Below are 15,500 nucleotides of genomic sequence, written 5' to 3' on the forward strand. Positions count from 1 at the left end.
AAGCATTCTGTTCTGTTTACTCCACCCATCTAAGGGTTGGCCTATCAAATGGGCCTAGGCAGTTTCTTTACTAGCCAATGACCTTCCTCCATCAATTTCCTGTGTCTCTGAGAACCCAACTCTACAAGGAGACCCTATGTAGTCCCCTCCCCCTCACTACACCCATGAGGAAAGATGGGGAGGTCACAGGGCAGTCACCAAGGAGAACAAAGGCATCCCAGAAGGGTTAGGGAGGGCATGGGCAGACCTGAATCACATTTGGTCAGCACAGGGAGCTGGGGGGAGGGATGTCTCCTGGGTTTCTCCATAGGGAGCTGGAACACACAGTCCTCTTTCTAGTACACAGGTCACCTCCTCCTGCATGTCAGGATGTGAACCCCTGAGATAACTTGTATCACTATATGGAACACCTGACTGGTGAGAGCAGTGACCATGAATCTGGGCCCTTCCCAGTTGTCACTCAGACCTTTTCTCGCTCCTAGAGATTACTGCAACTCTCTCCAGGGAGTAACTCCCACTTTCCCAGAGCATTGAGGTCACTGAGCAGACTGGGCTCTGCTGGGATTTTCTGTCACAAGGAAATACACTCTAGGCTATAGGAAGTGCAGGGAAATGTCCTGGGTTGAGCTGCTGTTCTCTTGGCACACAGGACATTTCTGAACCTTGTGTCTCAAAGTTCTAGAACACTGAACCAGAAAGAAAGGAATAAGGCCGGGCTGTTGTGGCACACACCTTTTATCCCAGTACTTGGGAGGCAGAGGCAGGTGGATCTCTGTGAGTTCAAGGCCAGCCTGGCTACAAGAGCTAGTTCCAGCACAGACTCCAAAAGCCACAGAGAAACTCTGTCTTGACATACCAAGAGAGAGAGAGAGAGAGAGAGAGAGAGAGAGAGAGAGAGAGAGAGAGAGAGAGGGAGAGAGAGAGGGAGAGAGAGAGAGATAAAGGAACAGAAGGATCAGAGGCAGACTGATACCCCGACTCCACCCCCAGCCCATGTGACTCCAGGAGGTGTCATTTTTTTGGGAGGAGGCTCAAGTCTTGGAATAAAAGCCGAAAAAGACACCAGAGCAGCCACACTTGGCAGCAGCCTGAGAAGCAAACCTCCTCTCCAGAGGAAGAGCTTAGGCCACAGCAGAGACATGGAGCTCTCCTCAGCCCCTCTCCACAAAGGACAGCTACCCTGTAGGGGACTCCTGCTGGCAGGTGAGGATACAGTCCTCAGGGGTGTGGACAGCAGGGGAGCTCAGAGACTGGATGGGGTCTTCTGGGAGGGGGATTGTGCCTGAGAGGAGACATCTGGCTTCTGCTTGAAGCCTGAGAGCAACAGGAAGCTCGCAGAGAATGTGAATTGGTAAGTGGGGAGGAAAACTCAGGGGTTCCCCACTGCAAGTTTATCAGCACTGGCCTCTGTACCCTGAAGACTGACTCCCACAACTGTGTCAGGGTGACTCTCCAAGTAAAACTCAAACTAGGGCCAGTAAACAGGGTCATTTCATACATACGACCCTGAGGAATCTGCACATAAACCTCAGGCTCTGGGATATTGATTTGCCCACAGGTGTCTGAGCCTGTTCCAGGCAGTGGGATTTAAACCCAAATCAAACCAGTTCTCCTCACAGAGTCCTGGGCAGGAAGACAGAGCAGCAAGGATATCTAGAAGGTGGGGTTGTGGTTGACAAGGACTTCAGAAGAAACAGAGCTGGGAAGGTCAGAAAATGAAGGCTTTAGAGGAGGAGGTCAGAGAAGACATGCCTACACTCACCAAAGATTATGAGTGTGAGCAGGGATCTGAGGGAGTAAGGGGTTGGCTGTGCAGACACCAGAGAAAAGTTTCCTTCAGTGGAAAGATTTAGGGGTACTAAGGAATGGGGGTGATGCTGCTGACCTCCACCCAATAGGACACACACACCAAGGCTGAGATTTGAACACACCCAGGTCTCAATTTCTACCAAATGCAAAGATCTAATATTGATAGTTTTTCTCTCTTCCCTCTTAGCCTCACTTTTGATCTACTGGAGCTCTCCCACCACGGCCCAAGTCACTGTGGAAGCAGTTCCGCCCCATGCTGCTGAAGGGGCGAATGTTCTTCTACTTGTCCACAATCTGCCAGAGACACCCCAAGTCTTTTACTGGCACAAGGGAGAAAATCCGGATAACAGTAACGAAATTACACGATTTATAACGTCAGATAATGTAAATAAAACAGGGCCTGCATACAGTGGCAGAGAGACAATATACCCCAATGGATCCCTGCTCTTCCAGAACATCACTCAGAAAGACACTGGAGCCTACACGTTCCAAATGATAACGCAAAGCTATCATTTTATTACAAGATCCGTGCAGTTCCATGTTCACTGTAAGTAATTCTCTGTAACCTCTGGGTCATGGGTGGACTTAATCCTACTTCACACATAGAATTGTCAGTGCTGGATGACTGTGTTATGGTCCCCACATTGTGGCTCAAGCATTTAGTAAAGGACACGGAGTGGAGGAAACAGCAATAAATCAGGATCCCTAACTAGAATCCACTCTCAGAGAGGGGGGGGGAGGTAACTCAGCCCAGGCATCTCAGACTCTGCCCAGGGTCTTAGATGTTCATCATGAGCATGGCCTTGAGAAAGACCCTTCAGGACTCAGGCAGGGCCTGACTGAGAAAACCATGAGATTTTCACAGAGACATGAACACCAGGTTTGTTTCTGACCTCCTTCCCAGACTGGACCAGGAATGCTGAGAAGCTTATAGACTGGGTTGGAATTTGACCTCCTGTTGGAGCTGACAGGGGACAATGATTGATTGTAGGCTGGTAGCCTGCTGACCATCAGCCTGTGACAGCCATGTCTGAGGCAGGTCACCTGGGCATCTCCTCCTGAGACTCAGTGTGCTCAGCATAGGTGGAGGGGTATGAAAGACAACCAGCCAGCTGTCCTGATGGTCTTCTGAGACCTCGCAGGAAGGTGGAGAGCCCTAAAGAGATGGGAGAAAAGTGTACAAATGGCAGCTCCCTGCCTCTGGGGATCCGGACCTGAGTTTATTTCCTGTAGGCAAACAGTAAGTAAGAGACACTGCTTTGTGGAAGGTCAGATCATTGCTCACCTTTCAGGTGAACTTGTAGGTATGGCAACAATCATTGTCCTATTCTAGGGAAACTGAGACAGGAAACAATCACTGAGTCAGAGTCACACAGGCCATGGGTGGCACAAGCTATCTGTCCACACCACATCTCCAGCCTCCCCACCATGGAGACCCTGTTAGGTACCCCTGAGGGTTATAGATCATTTACTAGACTTGGGCTTCCTTTAAGGTTCCCTGATTCATGTCAGTCAACATCAAACTCCTGACAAGAATGGCCCAGCTGAAGCCCAGCCTGACCTGAGTGCTAACCAGATCCTGATCTATGTGGGGTCTCTGACGGGCTGTCAGGTTCTCAGGGAACTCAATGGGAAGACCAATCATGACCTATCTGTAGGAGAGCCCTGAGCAGCAAAGGCTTGGAGGGCGCTGGTCCTCACTGAGCAGTGAAGGTCAGGGCAGCTGGAGGGACTCACACATAGTGTCCCAAGACACGTAATGGGTCAGTGAGGACCAGGAGATAACATGAGGTCTCTGATTCCAAGTCTCGAGTCTGTCCATCACCACACACTGCAGCTCAATTCCCTCCTGGGAAAGCGCTTCCTTCTCCCATACACAGCACAGAGGCCCCATTGTCTCTAGAAGCTCAGCTATTCCATCTGCCTGTAATTTGCTTCTTGCCTGATTCTTTGAGGATCTGGGTTTGTGGGGAGATAGGAGACAATCTCTGTTGAAAGAGGCCCTTGCAAGAATCAGAGGCACCACTCAGGGCAACCTTCTCTCTGTTGTCTGCACACACAGCACTGCTACCCAAGCCGAAAATCACAAGCAACAATTCCAATCCCATGGAGGGTGAGGACTCAGTAGCATTCATGTGTGAGCCTGAGACAGAGAGTACAAGCTACCTGTGGAGGAGAAATGGCCAAAGCCTCTCAGAAGGTGACAGGCTGAAGCTGTCTGAGGACAACAGGACTCTCACTTTACTCAGTGTTGTGAGGAATGACACAGGAGATTATGAGTGTGAAACCCGGAACCCAGTGAGCACCTCCCGAAGTGACCCATTCACTCTGAATATTACCTGTGAGTATTGTCTGCTTCACCTGGCTACATCTTTCTATACAAAGGGTTAGAGCTAGAAAACTCAGTCCCCTTGGGTTGGTGACACAGACCCACTACACAGATACCTAGGCAGGCCAGGACTTTCTGGCCCATCACAAGAACATGCAGCCAGGCCCAGCATTGAGCTGGAATGGGTTTGAGGCTCAGGGTGATGGAGACAGGCTCAGGTTCAGTGCACACCCACGTGTGAAGTGGGGATGTTGGTGCTTGAGATGGATCAGGGCTTGTGACTGCTGCATGAATACTTTTCTATTGATCTGCACCTCAGCTCTGGTTATAGCACAGCTCAGAGAGATACTATGACCTTCTGCAGACCAAGATTCCCCTTCGCTCTGCTGACATCACATGTGCCTTTATTCTGTTTGCTCCAGATGGTACAGACATCCCGATCATATCCCCTTCAAATACTTATTTTCGTTCAAGGACAAACCTCAGTCTCTCCTGCCATTCAGCTGTTAACTCACCCGCACAGTACTCTTGGTTTGTCAATGGAGAGCTGGTGTCATCCTCCCAAGAGCTCTTTATCCCCAACATCACTACTAATAACAGTGGATCCTATACCTGCTTCGTCTATAAATCTATCACTCGCCTCAATAGGACCACAGTCAAGAACATTACAGTCCTTGGTAAGTGGATCTCTAAAATATCAGCGACAGGTTTGTAGTGGAGTCTTTTGGCTTTCTGGTAAGATGCAGCAGAATTTAATTTCCAGCCCATGTCTATGGGAACAAGCAAAACTCCATTTTCTCCTGAGTGTCCTGCTTCATCCCTATGTCTGATCTTCTCAGGATGCTCTGACTTCTCTTGGCTGATAGGGTTGGAGCTTGGAGTGTGAGGAGGAGCTTCTCCCAGCCTTGGAAACCTCAGGTTGTGGGAGGGACTTCCTAGGGGAGGGAGAGCCTTAAGGTCAAGATTTCTTTCTGTCACTAACACAGCCTTCCTGTCCCCTCCATTTTCTTCTTATGACCTCCAGGGCTTAGAGGGACATCCAGGGCTTTACTATGTTCACTTCTTTTTTCCCAAATGTGAGGAGAAAACTCCCTCCCTACAAATGGGAACCAGCAGTTCAGAGCTCTGCTCCCAGCTCTGCTTCTGTCTCAGGGGTGATTGGCTGAGCTCTGACTCCATTGGAGAAGAAGAGAGGGTGGAAAAGGCACCTGGGACCCTGGTTTTGACTCAGGGTAAACCATGTCACTGACGACTTGATGATAATCTCTCTCCCTTACTCTTCTCAAGGATTATAAACAAAAGTATGGACTTCCCACAGGGCAGGGAACCCTACTGCTCTTACGACTGGATAGGCAGGGGAGAGGGAGTGGGAGGAGTAGGAGGGAAATGGGAGGAGGGGAGGAGGTGAAAATTTTTAATGAATAAATAAATAAATAAACTAAAAAAAAATCCAAAAACAAATGCCGGCCAAGTGTGCGGGTTTGTGCCTTTAAGGGCCACACTAAGGAGGGAGAGGCAGGAAGATAGTGTGAGTTTGAGCCAAGTCTGGTCTACATGGCAAGGTCTAGGCTAGCCAGAACTGTACAGTGTGACCCTGTCTGAAAACAAAAAAGCAAAAAACAAAATGCAAAACAGGTATGCCAGATTAGAGTGGCAGACTGTGGTCAACTCAGTGGTCATTCACGTCTTCTCTGTGGTACTTAATCCATCTCCATGTAGCACGACGTAAATTTTTCTTCAAACAGAAATTCTTTACTTTGGGATTTCTTTGAGTCATGAATTCTAGGAGTTAATACCTTTAAGAATAGCTGGGCTATCCTAACCCCATAACAAATAAATTATTTAATAAAAAAAAACCTAGAAAGCTATTTTCTAATGCAGGGACCTGACTGTTCACACTCACAGAAAGAGTGTGCAAGAATTTGCACAAAAATCAATGGAAAAAAAATTCTCCCCATTACTGGGTCTATGGGGGTCAATTAATAATTGCGGACAAACCCCCAAGGTCTATTAAACCAGAAGCAAACTTTATTCCAGGAAAAAATTAAAAAATAAAAAAAAATAAATTTCCATGGGGCACAAAAAGTTTATCAGAGAAGGACTTGTAAGGCTGTGGCAAAACAGTTTCCAAACTCTCCCTTTATATAGCAAGAAGCAACAAGCATTAGGAAAGAACAAAGGAATTTTTACAATCTCGAGGTAAAACTCAGATACAAATTCTTTTTAAAAAAAAATTTTATTAACCTTGTTTTTCAGTTAAACTGGTGTTAGTGTTTAGTCCATCCTTTCTCTCTGGCACTGGCTGATGGTGTTCACCAAAGCTCTGCACTCCCCTGACACTTCCCGTTTTGCATAGCACGAGAGGAATGGGAAAACGCAAAACCAAAAAGTCACATACATGCCATCATTTAAACGTAAACTCAGTTCACTTCATTTGCTGGTCCTGAGTGGCCAGGGGTCACGAAGGCTGAACTTCAGCTTACAGAGGTCCCACAGTTTGAAGAGGGTCACTTCAGTCTTGCAGATAGAGCTATGGATTCTATAGCAAAGTGACCAATGTTAACAGTTAATTCTTAAGGTGCCGAGAAAGCTGCTGACAGCCTGCTCTCATTCTCCTGGGCTTACAACTTCATATTTCCTTATTTCTACATTCTTATTTCTGGAACCTACATTTCTATATTCTTATTGTTGGACTCTTCACCAATCCCCCTCAAGGTTTCTGGACACGTGGGATGAGTGGCCTCCTAGTGTGGAATCTACACGAATATCCTGAGTCCGGGGTCACTGTGGGTGATCTGGGTAGAGGATGATTCTGCTCTTTCCTGAGAGACCATATCTTACACCAAACATGAGATCTTGTGTCTTCATTCTGTGGGCCCTGTGAGCTGGCTGAGATCTCTGAGGGTAAATGACTCTCACTTGGTCCCCTCCACTGTTTATCCACAGAGCCAGTGACTACACCCTTCATCAAAGCCACCAAATCTGAAGTCAAAGAACCAGACTCTGTGCACCTGACCTGCGACTTCAACTCCAGTGACTCTACAATTGCCTTCCGCTGGTTCCACAATGGCAAGGGAATGGAATTCACAGACAGGGTATTCTTAGTTCAAAACGGAACCCTCTCCATATCGCACGCCAGGAAGGAGGATTCTGGAGTGTACCAGTGTGAGATATACAATGCAGTCAGTTCCAAGAGGAGTGACCCCTTCCAGTTGAACGTAAGACGTGAGTGACCTTCCCTCCATTCTTACTTCATAGTGTTGAGGGTGGGGCAATTTTTTATCAGCAATGTGCAAAATGTGTAAAATTCACCAGGAGAAAAACATGGCTAAGATACAAACACAGCCAGCTTGGTGGTGGATGCATGTTAATCTCATGATAAAATAAGGCGTAAGCTGAGCACGGTGCTGCATGCCTTTAACCCCAGCCAGCACACCAGAGCTAGAGACAGGTGATTGTCTATGAGTTCCCAACCTCCCTGGTCTTTGATTGGCAACACCGGCCACTGTATGCTGAAGACTGACGTTCCCACTATGTCAGGGTGACTCTGCAAGTAAAACCCAGACTGGGGCCATTAAGCAACATCATGACATATGACCCTGAGGAATCCACAAGTAAACCCCAGGCTCTGGGACACTAATTTGCTCACAGGTATCTGAGCCTGTTTCAGGCAGTGGGCTTTAAACCAAAATCAAATAATTCCTCCGCACAGAGTCCTGGGCAGGAAGACAGAGGATCAAGGACATCTAGAAGGTGGGGTTGGGACTGACAAGCACTTCAGAAGAAACAGAGCTGGGAAGGCCTGCTTCCCAAATGAATGCTTGGAGTCTTTAGAGAAGGAGGTCAGAGAAGACATGCCTACACTCACCAAAGATTCTAAGTGTGAGCAGGGATCTGAGGGAGTTAGGGGTGAGCTGTGTGGACACCTAAGAAGAGAGTTTCGTTCACTGGAAAGATTCAGGAGTACAGAGGAATGGGGTGATGCCCCAGACCTTCCTCAACAGGACACACACACACCATGGCTGCGAGTTGAACACGCTCAGGTCTCAATTTCCTCCAAATGCAAAGATCTAATATCAATCGGTTTTCTTCCTCTTCCCTCTTAGCCTCACTTTTCACCTACTGGAGCTCTCCCACCATGGCCCAAGTCACTGTGGAAGCAGTTCCGCCCCATGTTGCTGAAGGGGCAAATGTTCTTCTACTTGTCCACAATCTGCCAGAGTCACTCCAAGTCTTTTCCTGGTACAAGGGAGAAAATGTGGATGAGAAAAAGGAGATTGTAAAATTTGTAAAACCAGGAGAAACATATAAAAGAGGGCCTGCATACAGTGGCAGAGTAAAAATATACCTCAATGGATCTCTGCTCTTACTGAATGTCGCTCAGAAAGATGCAGTACCCTACATGCTACATATGAAAATGGGAAACCTTGATGCTAGAAATGCATCTGTGAAGTTCGATGTACACCGTAAGTAACCTCTGGGTCATTGTAGACCTAATCCTACTTCACTCATAGAATTGTCAGTCCTGGATGACTTGTTATGGTCCCCGCATTATGGTTCAAACATTTAGAAAAGGCCACAGAATGGAGGAAACAGAAATAAATCAGGATCAGTAACTAGAATCTACCCTCTGAGAGAGAAGGTGAGGTAACTCAGCCCAGGCATGTCAGACTCTGCCCAGGGTCTTAGATCTCATCATGAACATGGCCTCGAGAAAGACCCTTCAGGACTCAGGCCGGGCCTGTCTGAGAACACCATGAGATTTTCACAGAGAAATGAACACCCAAAGCTTTGCTTCAGACCTCCATCCCAGACTGGACCAGGAATTCTGGGATCTCAAAGACTGGGTTGGAATTTGACCTCCTGTTGGAGCTGACAGGAGACAATGATTGGTTGCAGGCTGGTAGCCTGCTGACCCTCAGCCTGTGAGAGTCATGTTTGAGGCAGGTCACCTGGGCATCTCCTCCAGAGACTCAGTTTGCTCAGCATAGGTGGAGGGCTATTAAAGACAACCAGCCAGCTGTCCTGATGGTCTTCTGAGACCTCGCAGGAAGGTGGAGAGCCCTAAAGAGATGGGAGAAAAGTGTACAAATGGCAGCTCCTTGCCTCTGGGGGTCCAGCCCTGGGATTATTTCCTGCAGGCAAATAGTAAGAGACACTGCTTGGTGGAAAGTCAGGCCATTGCTCACCTTTCAGGTTAACTTGCAAGCAACGATCATTTACTCTGTGCCCTATTCTAGGGAAACTGAGACAGGAAACACAGTCACTGAGTCAGGGTCACAAAGGCCATGGGTGGCACAAGCTATCTGTCAACAGCCACATCTCCAGCCTCCCCACCATGGAGACTCTATTAGGTGCCCCTGAGTCTTATAGATCATTTACTAGACTCAGGCTTCTTTTATGGGTCCCTGATTCATGTCAGTCAACATCAAACTCCTGACAAGAATGGCCCAGCTGAAGCCCAGCCTGACCTGAGTGCTAACCAGATTCGGATGGGTGTGAGATCTCTGACTGGCTGTCAGGTTCTCAGGGAACTCAATGGGAAGACCAATCATGAGCGATGTTTAGGAGAGCCCTGAGCAGCAAAGGCTTGGAGGGCACTGGTCCTCCAAGTGGAGTCACTGGTCCTGAGAAGTGGAGGTCAGGGCAGCTGGAGGGACTCACACATAGTGTCCCAAGACATGCAATGTGTCAGTGAGGACCAGGAGATAACATGAGGTCTCTGATTCCAAGTCTCGAGTCTGTCCATCACCACACACTGCAGCTCAATTCCCTCCTGGGAAAGCCCTTGCTTCTCCCATATACAGCACAGAGGACCCATTGTCACTGAGAGCTCAGCTACTCCATCTGTAATTTGTTTCCTGCCTGATTCTTTGAGGTTCTGGGTTGGAAGGGAGATTGGAGACTAGCTCTGTTTAAAGAGGCCCTTGCAAGAATCAGAGGCACCAAACAGGACAAAATTCCTTCTCTTGTCTGCACACAGCACTGCTACCCAAGCCCAAAATCACAAGCAACAATTCCAATCCCATGGAGGGTGAGGACTCAGTAGCATTCATGTGTGAGCCTGAGACTGAGAATACAAACTACCTGTGGAGGAGAAATGGCCAAAGCCTCTCAGAAGGTGACAGGCTGAAGCTGTCTGAGGACAACAGGACTCTCACTTTACTCAGTGTTGTGAGGAATGACACAGGAGATTATGAGTGTGAAACCCGGAACCCAGTGAGCACCTCCCGAAGTTATCCATTCCATCTGGAAATTACCTGTGAGTATTATCTGTTTTATAATTTTTACAGCTGCCTAAATACAGACAGTTTGAGCTAGGACACTCTGTCCCCTTGGGTTGGTGACACAGATCTACCACACAGATCCCTAGGCTGAACAGGGAGGGCCTCCTGGCCCAGCCCAGGTACATGCAGCCAGGCCCAGCATTGAGCTGGAATGGGCTGGAGGGACTTCTACCTAGAGAGACTCAGGGTGTTGGAGACAGGGGACAGATCAGTCTCAGGCTCAGTGCACACGTGAGTGTGCAGTGGGGATGTTCCTGTGCTTTGATCGAGATGGATCAGGATTTGTGCCTGCTGCATGAATACTCCTGTACTAATCGGCACCACAGCTCTTGGAACCTGCTCAGCTGAAGTTATAGCACAGCTCAGAGAGATACTATGGCCTTCTGCAGACCAGTATTGCCCTTCCCTCTGCTGACATCACATGTGCCTTTGTTGTGTTTGTTCCAGATGGTCCAGATGTCCCGATTATATCCCCCACAAATACTTATTTTCGTTCAAGGACAAACCTCAGTCTCTCCTGCCATTCAGCTGCTCTCCCACCCGCGCTGTACTCTTGGTTTGTCAATGGAGAGCTAGTATCATCCTCCCAAGAGCTCTTTATCCCCAACATCACTACTAATAACAGTGGATCCTATACCTGCCTCATCCATTACTTTGTCACTGGCCTCAATAAGACCAGAGTCAAGAACATTGAAGTCCTTGGTAAGTGGATCTCTGAAATATCAGTGCCAGGTTTAGAGTTTTTTGGCTTTCTGGTAAGATGCAGCAGAATTTAATTTCCAGCCCATGTCTAGGGAAAAAGCAAAACTCCACTCTATCCTGAGCGTCCTGCTCCATCCCTATGCTGATCTTCTCAGGATGCTCTGACTTCTCCTGGCTGATAGGGATGGAGCTTGGAATGTGAGGAGGAGCTTCTCCCAGCCTTGGATACCTCAGGTTGTGGGAGGGACTTCCTAGGAGAGGGAGAGCCTTAAGGTCAAGATTTCTTTCTGTCACTAACACAGCCTTCCTGTCCCCTCCATTTTCTTCTTATGACCTCCAGGGCTTAGAGGGACATCCAGGGCTTTACTATGTTCACTTCTTTTTTCCCAAATGTGAGGAGAAAACTCCCTACCTACAAATGGTAACCAACAGTTTAGAGCTCTGCTCCCAGCTCTGCTTCTGTCTCAGGGGTGATTGGCTGAGCTCTGACACCATTGGAGGGAAAGAGAGGGTGGAGAAGGCACCTGGGACCCTGGTTCTGAGTCAGGGTGAACCATGTCACTGACGACTTGATGATGCTCTTTCTCTTACTCTTCTCAAGGATTATAAACAAAAGTATGTACTTCCCACAGGGCAGGGAACCCTGACTGCTTTTAGGACTGGAAAGGGAGGGGAGGGGGAGTGGGGAGAGTAGAAGGGAAATGGGAGGAGGTGAAAAATTTTAATAAATAAATAAATAAACTAAAAAAAAATCCAAAAACAAATGCCGGCCAAGTGTGCTGGTTTGTGCCTTTAAGGGCCGCACTAAGGAGGGAGAGGCAGGGAGATAGTGTGAGTTTGAGCCAAGTCTGGTCTACAGGGCCAGTTCTAGGCTATCTAGGACTGTACAGTGTGACCCTGTCTGAAAAACAAAAAAGCAAAAAACAAAATGCAAAACAGGTATGGCAGATTAGAGTGGCAGACTGTGGTCAACTCAGTGGTCATTCACGTCTTCTCTGTGGTATTTAATCCATCTCCATATAGCAGGACATAAATTTCTCTTCAAACAGAAATTCTTTACTTTGGGATTTCTCCGAGTCCTGAATTCTAGGAGTTAATACCTTTAAGATTAGCTGGGCTATCCTAACCCCATAACAAATAAATTATTTAATAAAGAAAACCCTAGAAAGCTATTTTCTAATGCAGGGACCTGACTGTTCACACTCACAGAAAGAGTGTGCAAGAATTTGCACAAAAATCTATGGAAAAAACATTCTCCCCATTTCTGGGTCCACGGGGGTCAAGCAACGATTGTGGACAAACCCCCAAAGTCTATTACACCAGAAGCAAACTTTATTCCAGGAAATAAAATTAAAAAATAAAAAAATAGCCGAGCGGTGGTGGCGCACGCCTTTAATCCCAGCACTCGGGAGGCAGAGACAGGCGGATCTCTGTGAGTTCGAGACCAGCCTGGTCTACAGAGCTAGTTCCAGGACAGGCTCCAAAGCCACAGAGAAACCCTATCTCGAAAAACCAAAAAAAAAAAAAATAAATAAATTTCCATGGGGCACAAAATGTTTATCAGAGAAGGACTTGTAAGGCTGTGGCAAAACACAGTTTCCAAACTCTCCCTTTATATAGCAAGAAGCAACAAGCATTAGGATAGAACAAAGGAATTTTTACAATCACGAGGTAAAACTCAGATACAAATTCTTTTTTAAAAAAAATTTTATTAACCTTGTTTTTCAGTTAAACTGGTGTTAGTGTTTAGTCCATCCTCTCTCTCTGGCACTGGCTGATGGTGTTCACCAAAGCTCTGCACTCCCCTGACACTTCCCGTTTTGCATAGCAGGCGAGGAATGGGAAAACGCACAACCAAAAAGTCACATACATGCCATCATTTAAACGTAAACTCAGTTCACTTCATTTGCTGGTCCTGAGTGGCCAGGGGTCACGAAGGCTGAACTTCAGCTTACAGAGGTCCCTCAGTTTGAAGAGGGTCACTTCAGTCTTGCAGATAGAGCTATGGATTCTATAGCAAAGTGACCAATGTTAACAGTTAATTCTTAAGGTGCTGAGAAAGCTGCTGACAGCCTGCCTGCTCTCATTCTCCTAGGATTACAACTTCATATTTCCTTATTTCTACATTCTTATTTCTGGAACCTACATTTCTATATTCTTATTGTTGGACTCTTCACCAATCCCCCTCAAGGTTTCTGGACACGTGGGATGAGTGGCCTCCTAGTGTGGAATCTACACGAATACCCTGAGTCCGGGGTCACTATGGGTGATCTGGATAGAGGAAGATTCTGCTCTTTCCTGAGAGACCATATCTTACACCAAACATGAGATCTTGTGTCTTCATTCTGTGGGCCCTGTGAGCTGGCTGAGATCTCTGAGGGTAAACGACTCTCACTTGGTCCCCTCCACTATTTATCCACAGAGCCAGTGACTACACCCTTCATCAAAGCCACCAAATCTGAAGTCAAAGAACCAGACTCTGTGCACCTGACCTGCGACTTCAACTCCAGTGACTCTACAATTGCCTTCCACTGGTTCCACAATGGCAAGGGAATGAAATTCACAGACAGGGTATTCTTAATCCAAAACAGAATCCTCTCCATATCGCACACCAGGAAGGAGGATTCTGGAGTGTACCAGTGTGAGATATACAATGCAGTCAGTTCCAAGAGGAGTGACCCCTTCCAATTGAACGTGAGACGTGAGTGACCTCCCCTCCATTCTTACTTCATAGTGTTGAGGGTGGGGCAATTTTTTATCAGCAATGTGCAAAATGTGTAAAATTCACCCTGAGAAAAACATGGCTCAAGATACAAACACAGCTAGCTTGGTGGTGGATGCATGTTAATCTCATGATAAAATAAGGCGTAAGCTGAGCACGGTGCTGCATGCCTTTAACCCCAGCCAGCTCACCAGAGCTAGAGACAGGTGATTGTCTATGAGTTCCCAACCTCCCTGGTCTTTGATTGGCAGCACCGGCCACTGTATGCTGAAGACTGACTTTCCCACTATGTCAGGGTGACTCTGCAAGTAAAACCCAGACTGGGGCCATTAAGCAACATCATGACATATGACCCTGAGGAATCCACAAGTAAATCCCAGGTTCTGGGACACTAATTTGCTCACAGGTATCTGAGCCTGTTTCAGGCAGTGGGCTTTAAACCAAAATCAAATAATTCCTCCGCACAGAGTCCTGGGCAGGAAGACAGAGGATCAAGGACATCTAGAAGGTGGGGTTGGGACTGACAAGCACTTCAGAAGAAACAGAGCTGGGAAGGCCAGAAAATGAAGGCTTGGAGTCTTTAGAGAAGGAGGTCAGAGAAGATATGCCTACACTCACCAAAGATTCTGAGTGTGAACAGGGATCTGATTAAGTGTGCGGTGCTCTGTGCAGACACCCGAGAAAACAGTTTCATTCAATAGAAAGCTTCAGGGGTACTGAGGAATGGGGGTGATGCTGCTGACCTCCTCCCAATACGACACACACACAAACACACACACACACACACACACACACACACACACACACACACACACACACAAACACACTCAGATTTCAATTTCTACGAAATGCAAAGGTCCTAATAATGATGTTTTTTTTGTTTTTTTCTCTTAGCCTCTCTTACAATCCAGTGGAGCTCACGCACCAAGCCCGCAGTTACTGTGGAGGCAGTTCCACCCCATGTTGTTGAAGGGAAGAGTGTTGTTCTACTTGTCCATGATATGCCAGAGAAAGTCAAATCCTTTTTCTGGTACAAGGGAAAACATAGTATTGATGACAATGAAATTGCTCGATTTCAAAAATCTGATAGCACAGTTCAAAAAGGGCCTGCATTCAGCAGCAGAGAGAAAATATACCCAAGTGGAACCCTGGTCTTCCGGAATGTCACTAAGCAAGATGAAGGAGCCTATTTGCTACGTATGGAAACAGAAAACTTAAATTTTATGGCACATGTGCACATCCATGTAAACCCTAAGTAATTCTCTGTAACTGCTGGTGGAGGAAGCCATTCTGTCACCCCTGGGAATGACACATACATGTTTTGCAAATGGAGCTCTTTAGAGGCAAGGCCCTTTGGGGAACCCATCCATTTGTCAAAGACCTTCAGAAACAATACTTCAGACGTCTGCGCTGATCCCAGGGGTGCATGGGCTTCAGGCCTCTATAACTTCCACTATGCTTATTCTTAGGGTGATTCTTAGTTCTGCTTTGTTAGTTGTGATTGTGCCTGAGTTTACTAGGAATTAAAGATTCTGCAGAAAAATTAAATTTCTCTGATGTGTTATGCAAACCAGTTTCACCTCTTGCCCCTAGCTCCCTTTGCAGTCATCCTGAGTGAGCAGGAGGAGCTTACTAACGGTAATGATTATTG

General features: G+C 47.1%; 2 protein-coding genes across 2 annotated transcripts; both read left to right on the forward strand.

The window, feature by feature from the left end:
- Positions 1-1,132: 1,132 nt before the first annotated feature.
- LOC142858772 (cell adhesion molecule CEACAM8-like) lies at positions 1,133-15,397 on the forward strand. The gene is made up of 6 exons (XM_075988492.1): positions 1,133-1,203; positions 1,997-2,356; positions 3,872-4,150; positions 4,561-4,815; positions 7,085-7,363; positions 14,744-15,397. Exons 1-6 carry the CDS (start codon positions 1,140-1,142, stop codon positions 15,106-15,108), a joined length of 1,602 nt encoding a protein of 533 aa, XP_075844607.1. The 5' UTR covers positions 1,133-1,139; the 3' UTR covers positions 15,109-15,397.
- LOC142837211 (cell adhesion molecule CEACAM1-like) lies at positions 8,272-13,836 on the forward strand. The gene is made up of 4 exons (XM_075952207.1): positions 8,272-8,604; positions 10,122-10,400; positions 10,873-11,127; positions 13,550-13,836. Exons 1-4 carry the CDS (start codon positions 8,277-8,279, stop codon positions 13,834-13,836), a joined length of 1,149 nt encoding a protein of 382 aa, XP_075808322.1. The 5' UTR covers positions 8,272-8,276.
- Positions 15,398-15,500: the final 103 nt, after the last annotated feature.

The sequence above is a fragment of the Microtus pennsylvanicus genome, chromosome 1 (assembly GCF_037038515.1).
Source record: "Microtus pennsylvanicus isolate mMicPen1 chromosome 1, mMicPen1.hap1, whole genome shotgun sequence".
NCBI lineage: Eukaryota > Metazoa > Chordata > Mammalia > Rodentia > Cricetidae > Microtus > Microtus pennsylvanicus.